The 15,146-nt window shown below is 45.1% G+C and overlaps 1 protein-coding gene across 1 annotated transcript in view; it reads left to right on the forward strand.

The window, feature by feature from the left end:
- Positions 1–10,874: 10,874 nt before the first annotated feature.
- SH3BP5 (SH3 domain binding protein 5) overlaps positions 10,875–15,146 on the forward strand; it is a 42,168-nt gene continuing 37,896 nt past the window's right edge. Inside the window, exons 1-2 of the mRNA XM_084282271.1 lie at positions 10,875–11,112; positions 12,523–12,585. Coding sequence (XP_084138397.1) covers positions 10,978–11,112; positions 12,523–12,585 — 198 coding nt within the window. The 5' untranslated portion in view covers positions 10,875–10,977. The remainder of the gene's footprint in view (positions 11,113–12,522; positions 12,586–15,146) is intronic.

Consider the following 15,146-nt stretch of genomic DNA (forward strand, 5'->3'; position numbering starts at 1 on the left):
ATCTCCCTTCCCCCCGCTGCAACCTTGCCAATATATTTGCTGCATGCAGATATAGATTTGCGTTCATTTCCCTAACAGATGTCACAGTGATTCAGTGCGGAATGTGCTTGGGGACATGATTATAACCGAACAGTTCACAAGGAAGGGGAGGTGAATGCATTGGCATTTTTTTTGCTCCCGATATAATATAGCTTTGTATTTCAGATCCTCTATTCAGAATTTTAACTTCCCATTTTGAGCAAGAAGGAGGCAAGGCTTGCATGTTGCCTTAAGGTGCTCAGGGTCTGATTTTATATTCAGTGCCACTATGAATTGACAGTTGTTTGATATTTAGATGCAGGGGAGTGTCTGTGAGAATACCATGAATCCTACTGTTATTCAAAGTACGGTTTAATTAAAAGGAGGCTCATCGTACTCAGATTTTTACTGAGAATGCCTATCTCCCTTCTTTCGCTTCTCTATCCAATTTACATGGAAAAATGTTTCTTTGCTGAGGAAGTGGCTCAAGAAGGCTTGGCACTCGTGTAACAACAACCCTAGGGCACCACTTCCCCCCTTCAGAATACGAGCTAATTATATACCTGCTGCAAAATAACACAGGTGCCAAATTCGAGAAGAATAAAAGGCAGTTATTGAGCTGCTCACATCGCTCGTATCGCTGCTGCTACGCTACTGTTTGATAGCTGTATAATTGATGTGCGCTGCTGTGATATGCAGCCCCTAGTCTGTGTGCATGTTTGCCTATATGTTCTTTCAAGAGGTCCCAACTGCCTGCTATTTTCTGTCACTACAAGTAGATGCTGGCTCTTGACCCAGCCTTCTCAGGGCTTGTGGGAATATCCCTCCTTTAATAAAGGTAATGTCAGTGGGGATTGCCACCTTCAACCATTTTGATGTCTTTAGCACAAAGGAAATGCTGTTTCCTCCCTCTGGAGGATTACACAGCATTAAAGCTGCTCAGTCTGTGAAGATCAGTACACTGCTGGGTGTTTTTTTTTTCTCCCCTGCCCCCCTTGAAGGAATTATTGCTCCAAAGGGATGCCTGCAAGGGGAGAGCTCTGCTGCAGGCTGCCCAACATCTGCTTTGTTCCTTTTGCTCTCTCTGCAAAATGCCTGCATCTGAAAATCAATGGTATTTCCTGCTGTTTGGAGAGGGTTCCTGTCCTTGCATCCCACTGCAGATCTCCGGCACTCTGCAGTGGCAGCTGGAGGGCTGATTGCACTGCTGCAGCTGCTGTTACACTGGGGCTCCTCAGTTCTGCTTGCTGGGGCTGGGGAGCAGCACGGATGCCTGACTGAGTGAGAGCAATTTTCACCCCCTTGCATTTACACTCTTGGCAGCAGTTTTGTTTGGGAGATCTGAGAGAAAAACCTTCTGGATCTCCAGGGAGTTGAGTACACTGAGCCCTTTCCTGTGATCATGACCAAGGAGGAAGATCCATTTTCTTTCTGGCTGGCTTGCTCCCGAGAAGACCTGCATGTCAAATGCGTCTCAGAATATTTTGTGATACGTGTATCCCTCTCCAAACAAGGGCTGGACGATCCTCACACACCCGCCAAATGCAAAGACTTTCAACTACTTTCCTCCTTATCTGCATGTTTGGCTGGTGACCTTGCTGATTTCCCGAGCTGTTCAGTCCATTAGCTGAAATGGTCCTGGCAGCAAAGCACCCACACATCCTTTCGTTTGCAAGACACAGTGCCTGAATACTCCTTTTTACAAAAAGCAATGTGAAAAGCTTTGAAGGCACCCTTTCAAATCAACTTTTGGACATGTCAAATCCCACTGTCCTACCAGAACCTGCCCCGGGTATTTATCATGCCTACCATATCCAGGGCATTCAGATACTTGGCCATGTGAGAGTTGCTTGTGCCTCGGCAGCTTGTTGGAAATGTGTGGTGTAGGGGTGCACAGCATCTTTTGCCAGCAGCTCACTTGCAAGGAGTTACCCTGTGGGACTGGAGGAAATGAAAGATGGAAGCCAACTGGAGGAAAGGCCAAAGGAGCTAAAAGGGAAGCTCAAGGGTCACGTTTTAGATCAGAGAAACATGGTCCTCATGAATATGATCTGTGTTCATCTGCACGTTAATGAAGCACATTCTGTCTGGCTCCCCAGGGTCCTCTTGGGCAGGATTTTCCGGAGGGCTGAAGCATGCTCCCTTATCTCTTCCTGCTGTTGTGGAGCTTGCTCCTGAGATATACACCGCCTGTTACAGCCAGGACATGGCCTGTCTGCACATATGAGCTGGAAAAGTGCTGTTCTGACGCAGTCGGTGGCTGAGAATGAGGGAAATGCCACCTTTCCTCCTTGTGCCAATGGAGCAAGGGAAACAGAACAATGAATGGTCTTTTGGGACAGGGAAGGGAGCAGCTTTTGAAGCCAGCTCTTTGAAGCCACTGTTGCCTGGCACGTAGCAACCCTATGTATCTCCCCCTCTAGAGCATGTCTCAAAAAAAGAAAAAGAGATGGAAAATGAGTTTTCTGACCAATGGGTGGGCTGTCGGGACTCCCAAGGTAAAATGCTTCACTCCTGACCCTACAAATCTTATCAAGCGGGCTTGTAAAACTGCCCTCATATGGGAGAGATTTCAGTAGAGATGAAGTTGCGGCATCATACTTTATTCTTTCCTAGGGTTAAGTGTGCTTTTTGTGGTAAAAGAGTCTGGTCTGGTGAGGATAAGTGTATCCCAGACAGTACTACAGGCTCCGGTATCTGCAACAGGCAAGGAAACACATCCCCAAAGTGGGAGTCAAAATGCTGTAGCTGCATTGTTTGCACAAACACTCGTGTCAAACCATATCGAACAGTAAGAACAATGCAACAGTTTTTTTGACAACAACAGGATTTATTGCCATACCAAGGCTTACTTTTTGGGGGGAATTTGTTTTGCTGTGTAACTTCTGCTATGGAAATTTTAGTAAGTTTTTCAAGAACTATGCAGCAAGGCATGGGTGCTAAATATGCAATTCTAGTTCAAAATGAGAGAAGACCTTTTGCAGAACTAGAGGAATAGAGCAAGGGTGAAGCATGCTATAAAGGAAAGTCTAGAGGAGAGGTGAAGCTAGAATTAAAGTGACTAGAGGTCTGACTTCGAATTTTGCCAGGAGTTTCTTATGTGTGGCCTTTTTGCAGTCATTTAGCCTCTTTGTATTTTCACAGGTTTGTTTGGAAAGCAGATATAACAATAATAGTATAAGAGGTCTTCTCTTGGTCTCTTACCCAAAGCCACTTCTGTTAGCATTCTCCGTTATAGTGCTTGCTTTTGCCATCTGGGAGAGACCAGAGCTAGCCTGGCCTTGGAAAGAGACTTTTAGTGGTGTTGAGTTAATATTCTTAACCCTAGGTCTGGAACTAGTAAAAGAAAAAAGTGTGAAGCAGTTCAACTTATCCTGAGACCAGAAGCAGGTGCCTGTGATCTGGTAACTTAAAGATCTGACATTGTGCCTATAGCGCTCCTCAGCTGATGGAGATCTGAACCACTCACTGTCACAAAACTCTGCAGACACCTTTTTCCCTATCTGTGCTGTACTTTCCAAACATAATGCCTCGTTGCAGAGGCGGTAGGGATATTCCCTCATCCTCAGAAGTCCCCAGAGCAGTGGGCAACTTTGCTTTCATTTTTGCAGAGCCTACACCATGTCTGGGTGCTGCTGCCTCCGTTCCTTGCTGGTTGGCTCCAATGTACCCCCAGCCTCTGGTTTAGGGAGGCAGCAGTTGTGTGGCTGAGGGACCTGTGGGGAAGGGCTGATGAGGGGTGGGCGAATGGCAGCCCACAGCTTGGCATGTGGTCTGGGCTGCAAGGCTCCGAGAGCGCCACTGAGACTGCGTTGTGGTGGTGGAAAGTTGGGGTGTGAGGAAGTGGGTGAGAGATAGTGTGAAAGAGGGATATTAGAGGAAAAACCTCAACCCTATGGGGGCCGGGCTGCTGTTGGTGACCCCAGAGGACATGTAGGCCGCTTTGCAGCAGCTCCTGGAGCCTGTAGCATGCAGGGCAGGCAGGAGAGGGAAAGCAGACAGGCACTGCTTCTCCTCCTGAAGTACGATGTTGGGTGCTAAAGCAGACTCTGCTTCACTCCCACACACAATGTGCTCAGTCGCTTGGGCTTTATGTAATGGGAAGCACTGAAGACTGCGATTCTGCCAGGTGGCGGGCAGAAAACCTCGCTATAAATGATGGGAGAGGGGGCAAAGGTTCTTGGTACACAGGAAGCATCTCACTTCTATGAAGCTGATATGGATTTTTACATCTGAGTGTTTGAATGCCTTTGGGATTTCCTTACTTAGGAGACACTCAAAGCGTGGACCCATCCTGCAGGATTAGTTACACTGACGAGTGTTTCTGTGTCTAGATGCTGCAAAAGCTCATATTTTCTGGCACAAGGTAAATTAGGCTATAACAAGCCTCAGAAGGATACTAAAGAAGAAGGTAGAGAAACACTTCCCATTTCTCCTATCATGACTTACGGCTCAGCCAGACACGGTTAGGAAGCACAGAGACTGTGCAAAGACCTTGGTGAATACCTTGCTAATTGGGCTTGGCTGTGGAAGGGCCTGTCCCCACCTCTGGGCTTCCCTCTTGGCTGCTGTTTTTTCTCCACAACTCCGAGGCAGGAGTTCCCCTGAGTGGTTGCCAGCCCCTGTCTTTTATTTCTCTAGATAGACAGTGGGTTCTGCCTTTTCTCTTTGCACATTAATTGGCCACGACGATAATGAGGTCCCAAATCCCTCTGCCTTTCTATAGCTATCTGGGCTACTCAGCCTCCTGTTTGAAAATTTACTTTCAGTCTGTTTCTGTGTTTCTCAGGGCCATCTTGTACTTGAAATATCTCTGCTGCTTCCCTCTACTTAATCAATTAGTATCTCTATGATGTGGGATTTGCGCAGGAAAACAAAGGGAAAGCTTCCCCGAATAGCTGGTGCTGGAGTGCTTTGACGTCCTCTGATGAAAGGTGCTCTGGAGGCTCACGTTGTTAGTGCTGTACGCTCATCAGCTTAAAATGAGAGATCAGTGAATTTCCTGTCTGGTGGCAAGATTACTGAGAAGCAAAGTCTGTGGTCAGAGAGCATTTAGCAGCCATGAGGTTGCTCTCAAGCGGGGCTGTGCTTCCATCCTGCACACACGAGGTAGCCTCGCTCCACGGGCGATGCCTCCTTGGTCACAGGGAGAAGCATGGGGCCGTGCCCCAAAACACTTCTCAGGAGGAGCGTTGCATGCAGTGGGGGGGTGTGAGAGTCCCTTCCTCCTGAGCTGGGAAACTCTGTGCTGAAAGCACGAGTGGGGATCCTGTGTGACAAATCTGCCAGCTTTGAGCAACTGTGACTCTCGCTGGACTACATCGGTCAAGTGAATACTCTGAACCAGGCCCACCTGAACATTAAGCTGAACAAAGGACTGGAAAACAAGATATGTTCTTGCATATGGCTAATGTTATTTGGACAGTATAGGTTGTTCTTTAAATAAATGTTTTAAAAGTGGTTTGCATAAGAACAAAGAATAAAAGATGAAGGTGGGTGTTTTTGTACTGAATAGCAATGATGTATCTGGATCACTGCAGAAGCATTACTGAATTATCAGGCTGGGTGGAGGAGAATGGCTCTTGCATCTCATTTTGGCTCTCACGAGGCATCACTTCTTGTCTAAGGCCTTATTCTGAGTACAGACTAACACCTTTGCACTTAATCCTGCTCCCATTGAAACTGATGGGAGACTGCTTATCGAGGAAAGCAGATGGCAGGACAGCGAGCCTGCGTGAATACATTCAACTTAAAAGGATGCAGTATAGGGTTTTCCCTGTTCAAGTGTCAGGCATTGTAAAGGGGATCTTCCTTATCGCTCAGCAACAGATACAAGGAAGACTCTCTCATGTTACTGTGGTATTTCCTAAATCTGCAGAAACAGCAGACTTTGCATTTTGGGCAGATGGGCTGTGGGCCTGCTCTGCTCCTCTGTAGACACAGTGTCCTTGTACCGATGACTTCCAGTGGGAAATTCCACGCTGCCCACCCTGGCCTGGACAGCTTGGAGGAGGAGAAAGTCCTGTGGTGGTGGTGGTTATCTCCCAGTGAAACAGCAACAAGCTAGGGAACCCATCAAGCTGTTTGTCATGTACCATATATAGTATGATTTTTGCAAATTTTATGTAAAATACATATATTGCACTCACACTATCTGTATAAAGCATCATCAAGAAGATCAGGTTTCAGAATAATAAGAACAGTAGCTCATGGGGAACAAACGTATATCCAGTAGAAATCAGCCAAGCTAGTAATTTTGCTAATAATTCTTATATTTAGTTTTTCTGAAATATACTAAGATCAGTGTGGCTAGAAAATAGGTTGTACCTCTTTAAATGAACCTACTTTCATTGTAGCCTTGCAAAGCCCAGAGGGTATTTTTCTAATAATCCTTAAATGGTTCTTGTTAAAAAAGAAGTGAAACTAAAGGGTATTTTGGGATGTAGCATTTTCTTTAAATACATTCCTTGCGTGTGGGGAAATCTGATTGTTTGTACCATAGATGCTCAGGCCCCATTAATGCATCTTTGTGTGCTTCATTTGTATGCAAGTTCAAAAGGTGATTGCATCTTAACAAAAGGTGTAAAAAAGAATAATTGATTCTTAACATGTCTTAAAATGCAGAGTGCAAGCATGCTGCAACCATTGTGAGTAAGGAAGAGTGAAAATTTGATTGAGAAATAAGCCAGAAGTTTTTATTCTGACCACTTTCTGAAGTGTTTAACACCCTGCATGTGTATCCAGGGAATTTAAAATGTTCTGTAAATGCAGTCTGTACCTTCCAAAATAAACAAACAAACAAACAAACAAATAAATAAATAGGCTTAGCCTCTTATCAGTGAGATTAAGACTTGGAGAACCAGATCTTCGAATTTACTGGGATTGTGGGCGAGATCCTGCTTAGTGCTTAAAAGTGTTTTGAACATGTGCAATATACTTCTGAAAAGCAGCGAAGCATATGGGGTTTGAGTGTTGATAGAGCAATATCTTTGCTGCAGTTTGGAAGAGAGAGATGGTGACTTTGTTTTTAAATGAGAATTTCCCCAGCCTAAGCTAATTTCTGGTGTAATATTGTCAAAGTTACTATGGTAAACTAGTATGGTCTTCAGGATTACTTCAGTTATAGCAATTACTTTGGTGAATTTATGTCCATAAATGTGTTTTGGGAGCCATGTTTTACACACTTCTTTTTTTCGTAGAATTTGATTGTTTATACTACTTCTGTGTTTATTTGATGGTAAGTTATTTAAAACAAATTGCAACAGTGCTTCAATATTTGAGGTGAGTTGGAAATTAGCCTCTAGAACCATAATCAATGAAAGCAGAATTTTACAGGGCAAAACTTTTTTTCCAATCCCTTCAGGGAAAGAGAGGCAGGATTATGGAAGCAAGGCAGTCTCAATCAGTTTTCTCCACAAAATTTCCCCTGAACTGCAATTGTGTCTTCAGTAATCGAATGCATGTTAATTAATCCCAAACTCTACTTAAATGGTATCAATGTTCAAGAAGAGGAGATAGTAGGTCTTGTTTCTGAGAAAGGAGATGTAGCGTTGATTTGTATTTTATGTTCTTGCCTCTAGTGTTTGGGCAGAAGCAAGCTTTGAGGGCATGTATGAGCAGAAATTTGAATGTAAGACTAGACTTGAAAAAACAAAAACAAAAACCTCCTTCCTTAAAATCCATTCAAAATCTACCATCATCAAGTATACATTAACTTATGCTAACCATTTGCTTTGATTCCCCCTCCCCCCTAAATTATTAACAGTCATTAGTATGTTTCCCCAGGCAGTCCTTCACTGATACATAGTACTTCCCAGCTGATTTTATTTAAAATACAACTTGTATTTCCCCAATGCCTATTCAGAAGATGTAATACCTAATCTACAAAACATCCTCCAGAACAAGGGAGAAAATTTCTCTCTGTACTCCTCCCTCACAGAAGTTTCTCTGTTTTTCCTGCCATGTGCTGCCTGTACATAGAAAATTTCTGTGGGACCAGAAAATGGGGTTATCTAGCACCTTCCCCTAAAGATAAGACTGCTGTTGGGCCTGAGCATCACCCTGCCCAGAGGTTTCTGTGCTCCAGGATCTGGCACTGATGACAAGGACTGCACCCCAAATGGCTGCTGTTGTGTCGTGCAATGCAGCCACTTATTGCCTGGTGTGATAAAAAAGGTCGTTGAAGTAGCTTCATTCATGACTCTCCCTGCATTGGTACATCTCCCTGTGCTTTTTCAGATGAGCTGTACCATCTCCAGCCTAACTTTTGTCGAGATGCATCCCGACCCAGTGAGTCGGCGCTAATTCTCTGCTGTGACCGCCCTGGAATCCCCTTAGTGAAAGAGAGTGCTGTTTCTCCCTTAACTGCACAGCAGTTGATATGCAAACATTGCTTTGGACCGAGGTTTTGAAATATTGATGCAAGAGAAAGCACGCAGATTGTCTCGGTCCATCCTCGTGCAGGCTTGACTCAGCCGCCTTTGTGCATATGGGACCTGGGGTGGAAGTGAAAAGGTCAGCATGACTGGCTTTCTTTTTTTGGGGGAGGCTGCTGACTTTTAACACGTTGCGTAGGACATTTGCTGGGATGATATTACTCACGATTTCATGAAAGTAATATCCAAACGCCATCATCTGCTCTTCACTTCTCGTGCTGCATTGGCTTAAGCAGAGCATGAAGCCCACCTGCGTGCCATGCAGGACGGCTGCTTGCAGCTCCTGGGGCTCTGCTGCTACCCTTTGCATGTGACAGCGGTTTCAGCCAGAGCTGTTTCATGGGGAAGAGAGAAAACTGACCATGCAAATAATATTCTTGAGTCTTTTATTGATTTTCATGTGTACTGAGTGGTCTCTCTTGTTCCCTTCAAACCTCTCCCTCAAGGCTGCTTTTCTGTTTGTACCTTTGTGATGGCAAACTCACGATCTGTGTGTTCTTCAGCAGTTCCTTAAAAATAAACCTTCCTGATGTGTTGATTTGATATAAAATGGTCTCAGTGGCCTGGGGCCTGCGTGTGAGCTTTCGGAGTTGTGGGAAGAGGGGGCTGTGTATTCATACCATCTCTCGCACAGGGCTGAGCTGTGCAGGCAGCTCCCCCAGCACGCTCGTTCCAAGTACGAATGCGGATAGAAACAGCTTGCTCTGACACGATGGTGGCAGATTGATGAATTTGGCTTGGTTTTATTTGAGCTGTGACAATCACTGGGACTGTTACGGTGGCAATGGAACAACAGGGTCCTCGCTCAAACATTACAAAACCCATGGGGAGAGCACGGTCTGTATGGGAGCACTGGGGTACCCCAAGCAGCAGGCAGTGCTTTGTGTGTAGCTGCTGTGGGTCAGTTTGTGTGGGTTTTGGGGAAATATGTTGAAGATACTGTATCTGTTCTATACAGCCGTGTTTTCTAGAAATGTAAGCAGTGATGGTGGGATTGCCAACATTAACTCTTCCATATGCTGCCTTGTGTTTTCTCTGCCCCTTTTAGGGTGTCGGACCATCACCATCTTGGCGTGAGCCACAGCACAGTGGGGATGAGACACCCCAAGGCCCTGAAAGCTCTGGGCTGTTTGCACAAGTTTAATTCCCTTGTTGGAAATGAGTAAGAATAAACCACTTGGGGTTGGTGATGTTTTCCTGTTCTTTACATGATTTCTTTTGCTGTGAGAAATGAAGATGTTGCAAACAACCCATCTGCGTTTTTGCAACACCTCCTCTGTTCCTTGATTTTTTTTATTTTGTTAGTGTCACTTTCCATGTTTATACTATTTTCAAATGTTTGTGTCACTCTCTTTTTCCTTTTTCCTTTTTTTTTTTCTCAGTTACTTTATATTGTTTGGAAGAGCTTGAATACTTGTGTTTCCCTCCTTTATCACCTCAAGGAACGTGAATTTTTCTCTTCTTATGCTTTGCTGAAATCTTCTTTTGATTTTCAGTCTCAAAGGAAGCTTCTCCACCGAGTATAAGAACTACTTGCTTATTTTTATTTTGTTGGTATTGTTTGCGGAGTCTTTTAACAAAAATAGGGTTAAATTTAAAAGTGACACTTTTGAGGTGGAGATGTGTTCCTCACCTGTTGGAAATGACCTGCTACCCACCCAAAGGCAGGGAGGAAGGGGTTCAGCACAGTTGGTGTGATTTGAAGGGCCTCAGCTGAGCCAGTTGACCCTTTTTGCCTGATTTTTCCCATATGGGTAGCGTGGTCTGTGTGTCCTGCTGGGAGGGCAAAGACAAAATAAGATGGTTTTCCTTTGGAATGAGGAGGGAATGCGGTGTGAATCTCTCTTTGGGGTTGGTTTTAATTTTGTATTTCTTTGCTGCTGCCCACAGAAGGGCTTTCAGCTGTGCCTGAGGAAAGTGAGGTGAGGAAAGCGAGGAAGGCTGGGGCTAAAAAGGAACCGAGCTCCTTCCCACCCACACGACGAGGACACGGCTTCGGGATGCCTTTTTCTGCCGCATCCAGCATAGGTGCACCAGCTGCCACACAATGGGAACCTGGCCTTCATTCCTGTTTCCCAGCTTGCCGAAAGCCCCTTATTTTTGCAAGTAAAACAATAATTAGGAAGAGAAAGGACCCGCAAGGTGCAGGCGGCGTTCCCTCACACCTGCGCTTCGAACAATTTGGCTTGGGGGAGCTTGGGGGGTGCCGGGCTAAGGGGAGGGGAGGTAAAAAAATAAAAAATAAAGGAAGAGGAGAGGAGAGGAGGGGGAAGAAAGGAAGGAAGGAGGGAGGGGGAAGGAAGAAGAGAGGAGGGGGAAGGAAGGAGGGAGGAGGGAGGGAAGGGAAGAAGGAAGGAAGCCAGCCCGCAGTTCCTCCTCGCACAAAGAGCCGGGGGCTGCGGCCGGGGAGGGGTTTCCCGGAGGCGGGGCCGGGCTCGAGGTGTCCCCGGCGGTGGTGGCCGTGTCCCTGTCGCTGTCGCCGGTGTCGTTGTCGCTGTCGGTGTCGCCGCCGGTTGCCGCCGCCATGGAGCCGGGGTCCAGGCGCGGTCGCGGCGGCGCCGCCGCCGAGGAGGGCCCGCGGCCCAAAGAGGAGGAGGAAGAAGGAGAAGAGGAGGAGGAGGAGGAGGAGGAGGAAGAAGAGGTGGACCCCCGCATCCAGGTGAGGGAGGGCAGCTCGTCCCCTCGGCGGTGCGGGGAGAGAGGAGGGGGAAATGAGCACGCTGCGGGCTCCTCTCGCCGTTTAGCAGGCGGCGGCTGCCCTCCGTGCCTGCCAGCCCCGCGTCCTGAGCGGCCGGACCCCAAATCCTAAATCCCAAATCCCCCCGGGCAGACAGACAGACGGACAGACTGACAGCCACCCCGTCTCCCTTCCCTCCCCCGTCAGCCTGGCTTGCGGGGTTCACCCGCGGCTGCCTGGCGGAGGAGCCAGGCCTGCAGCCGAGCTGCCTCAGCTGCTGCCGGCCTCATTTTTATTTTTTATTTTTTTTATTTTTTTTATTTTTTTGCTGGTTTTGGCTAAAAAAATAATATTAATAAAAAAAAAAATAGGGTGCCATGCTTGCTATGAGCACGGGAACTTTTCCTAGCCCGGCAGCGGGAGGCGGTTCAGGTCGCTTCTGCTTCAGCAAACGTGGGTGTGCGGGGCTGTGCCTCCCAAATCCTGGGGGCTGGGGGTGAGATCTGACCTCCAAAAACAGAAAAGCTGTGTTGTTGGATTAATCCCCCTCTGATCATAGCCGGAGACATCGCTGCAACCTTGCAGGGGATCGCCAGCTCGAGCGCCCATTGGTTTTGCTGTTTGCAAATCGAGTAAGCCTTTAGTTATAGAGACACCCCTGCTGAAGCAGGTAGGATCGCACGCGTAACGTGCTGCTCAAATAATTAAAGCTACTGGAAGCTGCTCCCCAGGGTTGCTTGTTGTGGTAAGAAAGTCATTAACGGCGAGCTCTGTTTTTACGGTAACTTCGTTCATGCCAACGCCACCCCTAGTAAATATTTATTCAAAGGATTTAGCACCTCTGGTTTTTGCTGCTAGAGATCAAAATGTTGGCACGAAGGCAGGCTAAGTAAACACAATCATACGTCCCATTGACTGGTTTTATTACAGAAAGGTTTGCCAAAACCCAGAGTAAAACACTTTTCATGTGTTTCTTATGAATGCTGTGCTTTAGCTGGACTTACTGTGACAGCAAAAAGGTTATGCTATTTTTATTTTTTTTTGCGGGGGGGGGGATTGTATCTCACTGGAAACTAGCAGATGCTCACTATGTTGATCAACAGGACAGACATTATTGTACCTTATGTTTATTTTTTCTAGCGAGGAATAGCCCAGAACAGGAAACGCACTACCTTAAAATAAAACTGTAGAGCTTCTCTGATTATTTTTCTTGTAAGCTGCAGAATAGAAGACAAAGTTATTCTAAGTGTCTCAAGTTTTCCTGTTTTCATTAAACATGTAAGCCACGGCCCTTGTGAACTTTCTGTTGGGATGCTGAATGACCATTCTCAGAAACATTTTTCCCCCCAGGTTTCTTAATACACATTTAACTTTTTCTATCTTTCTTTCCAGGGCGAGCTGGAAAAGTTGAATCAATCTACAGATGATATCAATCGGAGAGAGACGGAACTGGAGGTAGGGAATTCATCCTTGCATTTTCCTTCTCTGCACGTTGGGTTTTGTGAGCAATAGAAGAATATTTTTGTGTGGGTTCCCTCATTTGAATGTGTCATCTGAATTGGTTATTTGGCTACAAGGAACTGTTGGTAATTTTCAAAGCTGTAAACTGAGATAACAGCTGGAACAGAGAGAGAGAGAGGTAGAGGGATGCTGACAGTCCTCCCCCACGGCCAAACCCTATTTTTAGGTTTTGAAACTAAACTTAGACAAGTTCTGTTTTTACAAGTAACTGTTTTAGGTTTGTGTTCTTGTGATTATGGACAGTGAAAGTTTGTTTGTTTGAAAGATCTTTGGCATCCAAGTACCTGCCAGGATCTCCTGACTTTTTCGTTTGTTTGTTTGTTTTGTTTAAGCTTGTCAGTTTTGCCTTTTTTTTTTTTTTGACATTTAAAAATCCAATAGTAAGTTCTTGAGTGGTTGTTTCTAAGTTTGAGTTTGAGCCACTTGGTCATTATTCTGGAAGGCTTGGTGTTGTTGATCTAATACCAACTCAGCATTAACTGCCATACTTGAGCATCTAAGTTATGTTAACTGCAAAACAAAAGATAAAACCTGTGGAAGTATAAGGTGAATATGTTGTTAAAGGAGAACTGGCATGAAATGCTACTTTAGATCCTAAATAATTTTGATAACATAACATTTTGAATGCTGTATCAAAGCACGCCAAGATTGCATATACTCTAAAAGTACACCTTTATATATATCTATTCTCTATCTAAAAAATGTCAAGGTCTTGGTTGTGTTTTTTTTTTTTTTTTTTTTTTATATGTGTATTTTCCTGAGATGGGAAGCATGGGATGGGTACCTGGAGCATTTTGAAGTTATTGGAGTAATGCCACTGTACTCACCAAGCAGAGCAGCAAATAGATAATAGTTAGGAAGCTGGTGGGGTGACAGCTCACTAGTGTGGCCTCACCTTGAATATTGTACGCAGTTCTGGGCTTCACAGTATAAAGAGGATGTCAAGGTACTTGAAAGTGTCCAGAGGAAGGCAACAAAGCTGGTAAATGGGCTGGAAGGCACGTCCTGTGGACACTTGGGTCGTCCAGTCTGGAGAAGAGGAGGCCAAGAGGTGAAGCAGAGAGGGAGGTGCCAGTCTCTGCTCCCTGATCACTGAGGACAGGACGTGAGGGAATGGCACAAAGCTGTGCCAGGGGAGGTTTGGACTGGACATAAGGAAAAATTTCTGTACTGTGAGGGTGATCAAACGCTGGAACAGGCTGCCTAGCCAGGTGGTTGATGTCCCAAGCCTGTCTGTGTGCAAGAGGCATTTGGACAATGCCCTCAACAGCATGCTTTAACTCTTGGTTAGCCCCGAAGCGGTCAGGCGGTTGGACTCGATGATCTCTGCAGGTCCCATCCATCTGACCTGTTCTGTTCGACCGGGCAGGATGCAGCGGTCCCTGAACTCATCACGTGGCTGTCTTCTTCTCCCTACCTCTTTCCATTTTCTGTGCTTTCTGGCATGTAGATCACGAATTTATTGGCAAATAAGCTTTGCGGAATGGAGGACTATTTGTTATGCGAAATTAAACTATATTTCAGATGTGAAAACTGTGTCACTACATTGATTTAAATTTTAGGAGTGAACTTTAAGAAAAAAAATAAAACACACAGTATGCTAGTGGATCTGTTTAGTCACAACAGTCCCAATTAAATTGGCCCCGAGTCTCCTCGGGAGCAGTGCTAGCTATATTTATATCTATATATCTATATATAGATAAGTCTTTGCAATCTCCTTATTTCATGCTGAGGTACTGAAATTGAAAGATGGTGCCATGGATAGTTGCCTGGATTTCATTCATCTTGTCGTAACCTTGCGCTGAGGACATATTATGAAGCAGGTAGAATAGTAATAATAATGCAAATGCATCCTCATGAAGTAAATCCCAATGACTTGAAGATGGGATTTTACTGCTTGATTGAAATTATTCATGTGTTCAAGTGTTTGTAGAGTCTGGAGATTTGTAGCTACTACGTGAGAGACACATGCTGAGCTCTAAAAGGCTGAAAGGCCCTTGGATGTATCACTGTAAATGAAATTGCAGCGTTTCCACATCAGCTTGGTTTTATGTTGTTGTTTACCTTACTTAGTCTAAGAAATACTAGGTGTCAGCACAGAGAACAATTACACGATGCTTTCTACCTCTGTGTTATTAAATGTTGACTGCAGATCTGAATTGTACTCACTGTAAGCAACGTTTGATGGATTAAATTTAAGATACCATCAACAGTATGTTTTCATGAAAGTTTCCCTTTCACTTTTCATCTGAAGTCTTACTGGATTGAAGCCAGTTTGTAGCATCGTGGGTCATTTTTAATCCAGGAAGATTTGTGTTGCTTTTGATCTGCTCTGATCTTGAGGACAAATGCAGTTGGGTGATGTAAGGCCTAAATTTATATACATCTTGATACATGCGTTTTAAATGGGCTTGAACATTTCTGGAGGAAAGATATTTTACCCCTCCCCCTACAATATAATAATAAAAAATTCCACATTTTCATTCCAGACAAAA

Source organism: Netta rufina (assembly GCF_964035555.1).
Source record: "Netta rufina genome assembly, chromosome: 2".
Classification (NCBI taxonomy): Eukaryota; Metazoa; Chordata; class Aves; order Anseriformes; family Anatidae; genus Netta; species Netta rufina.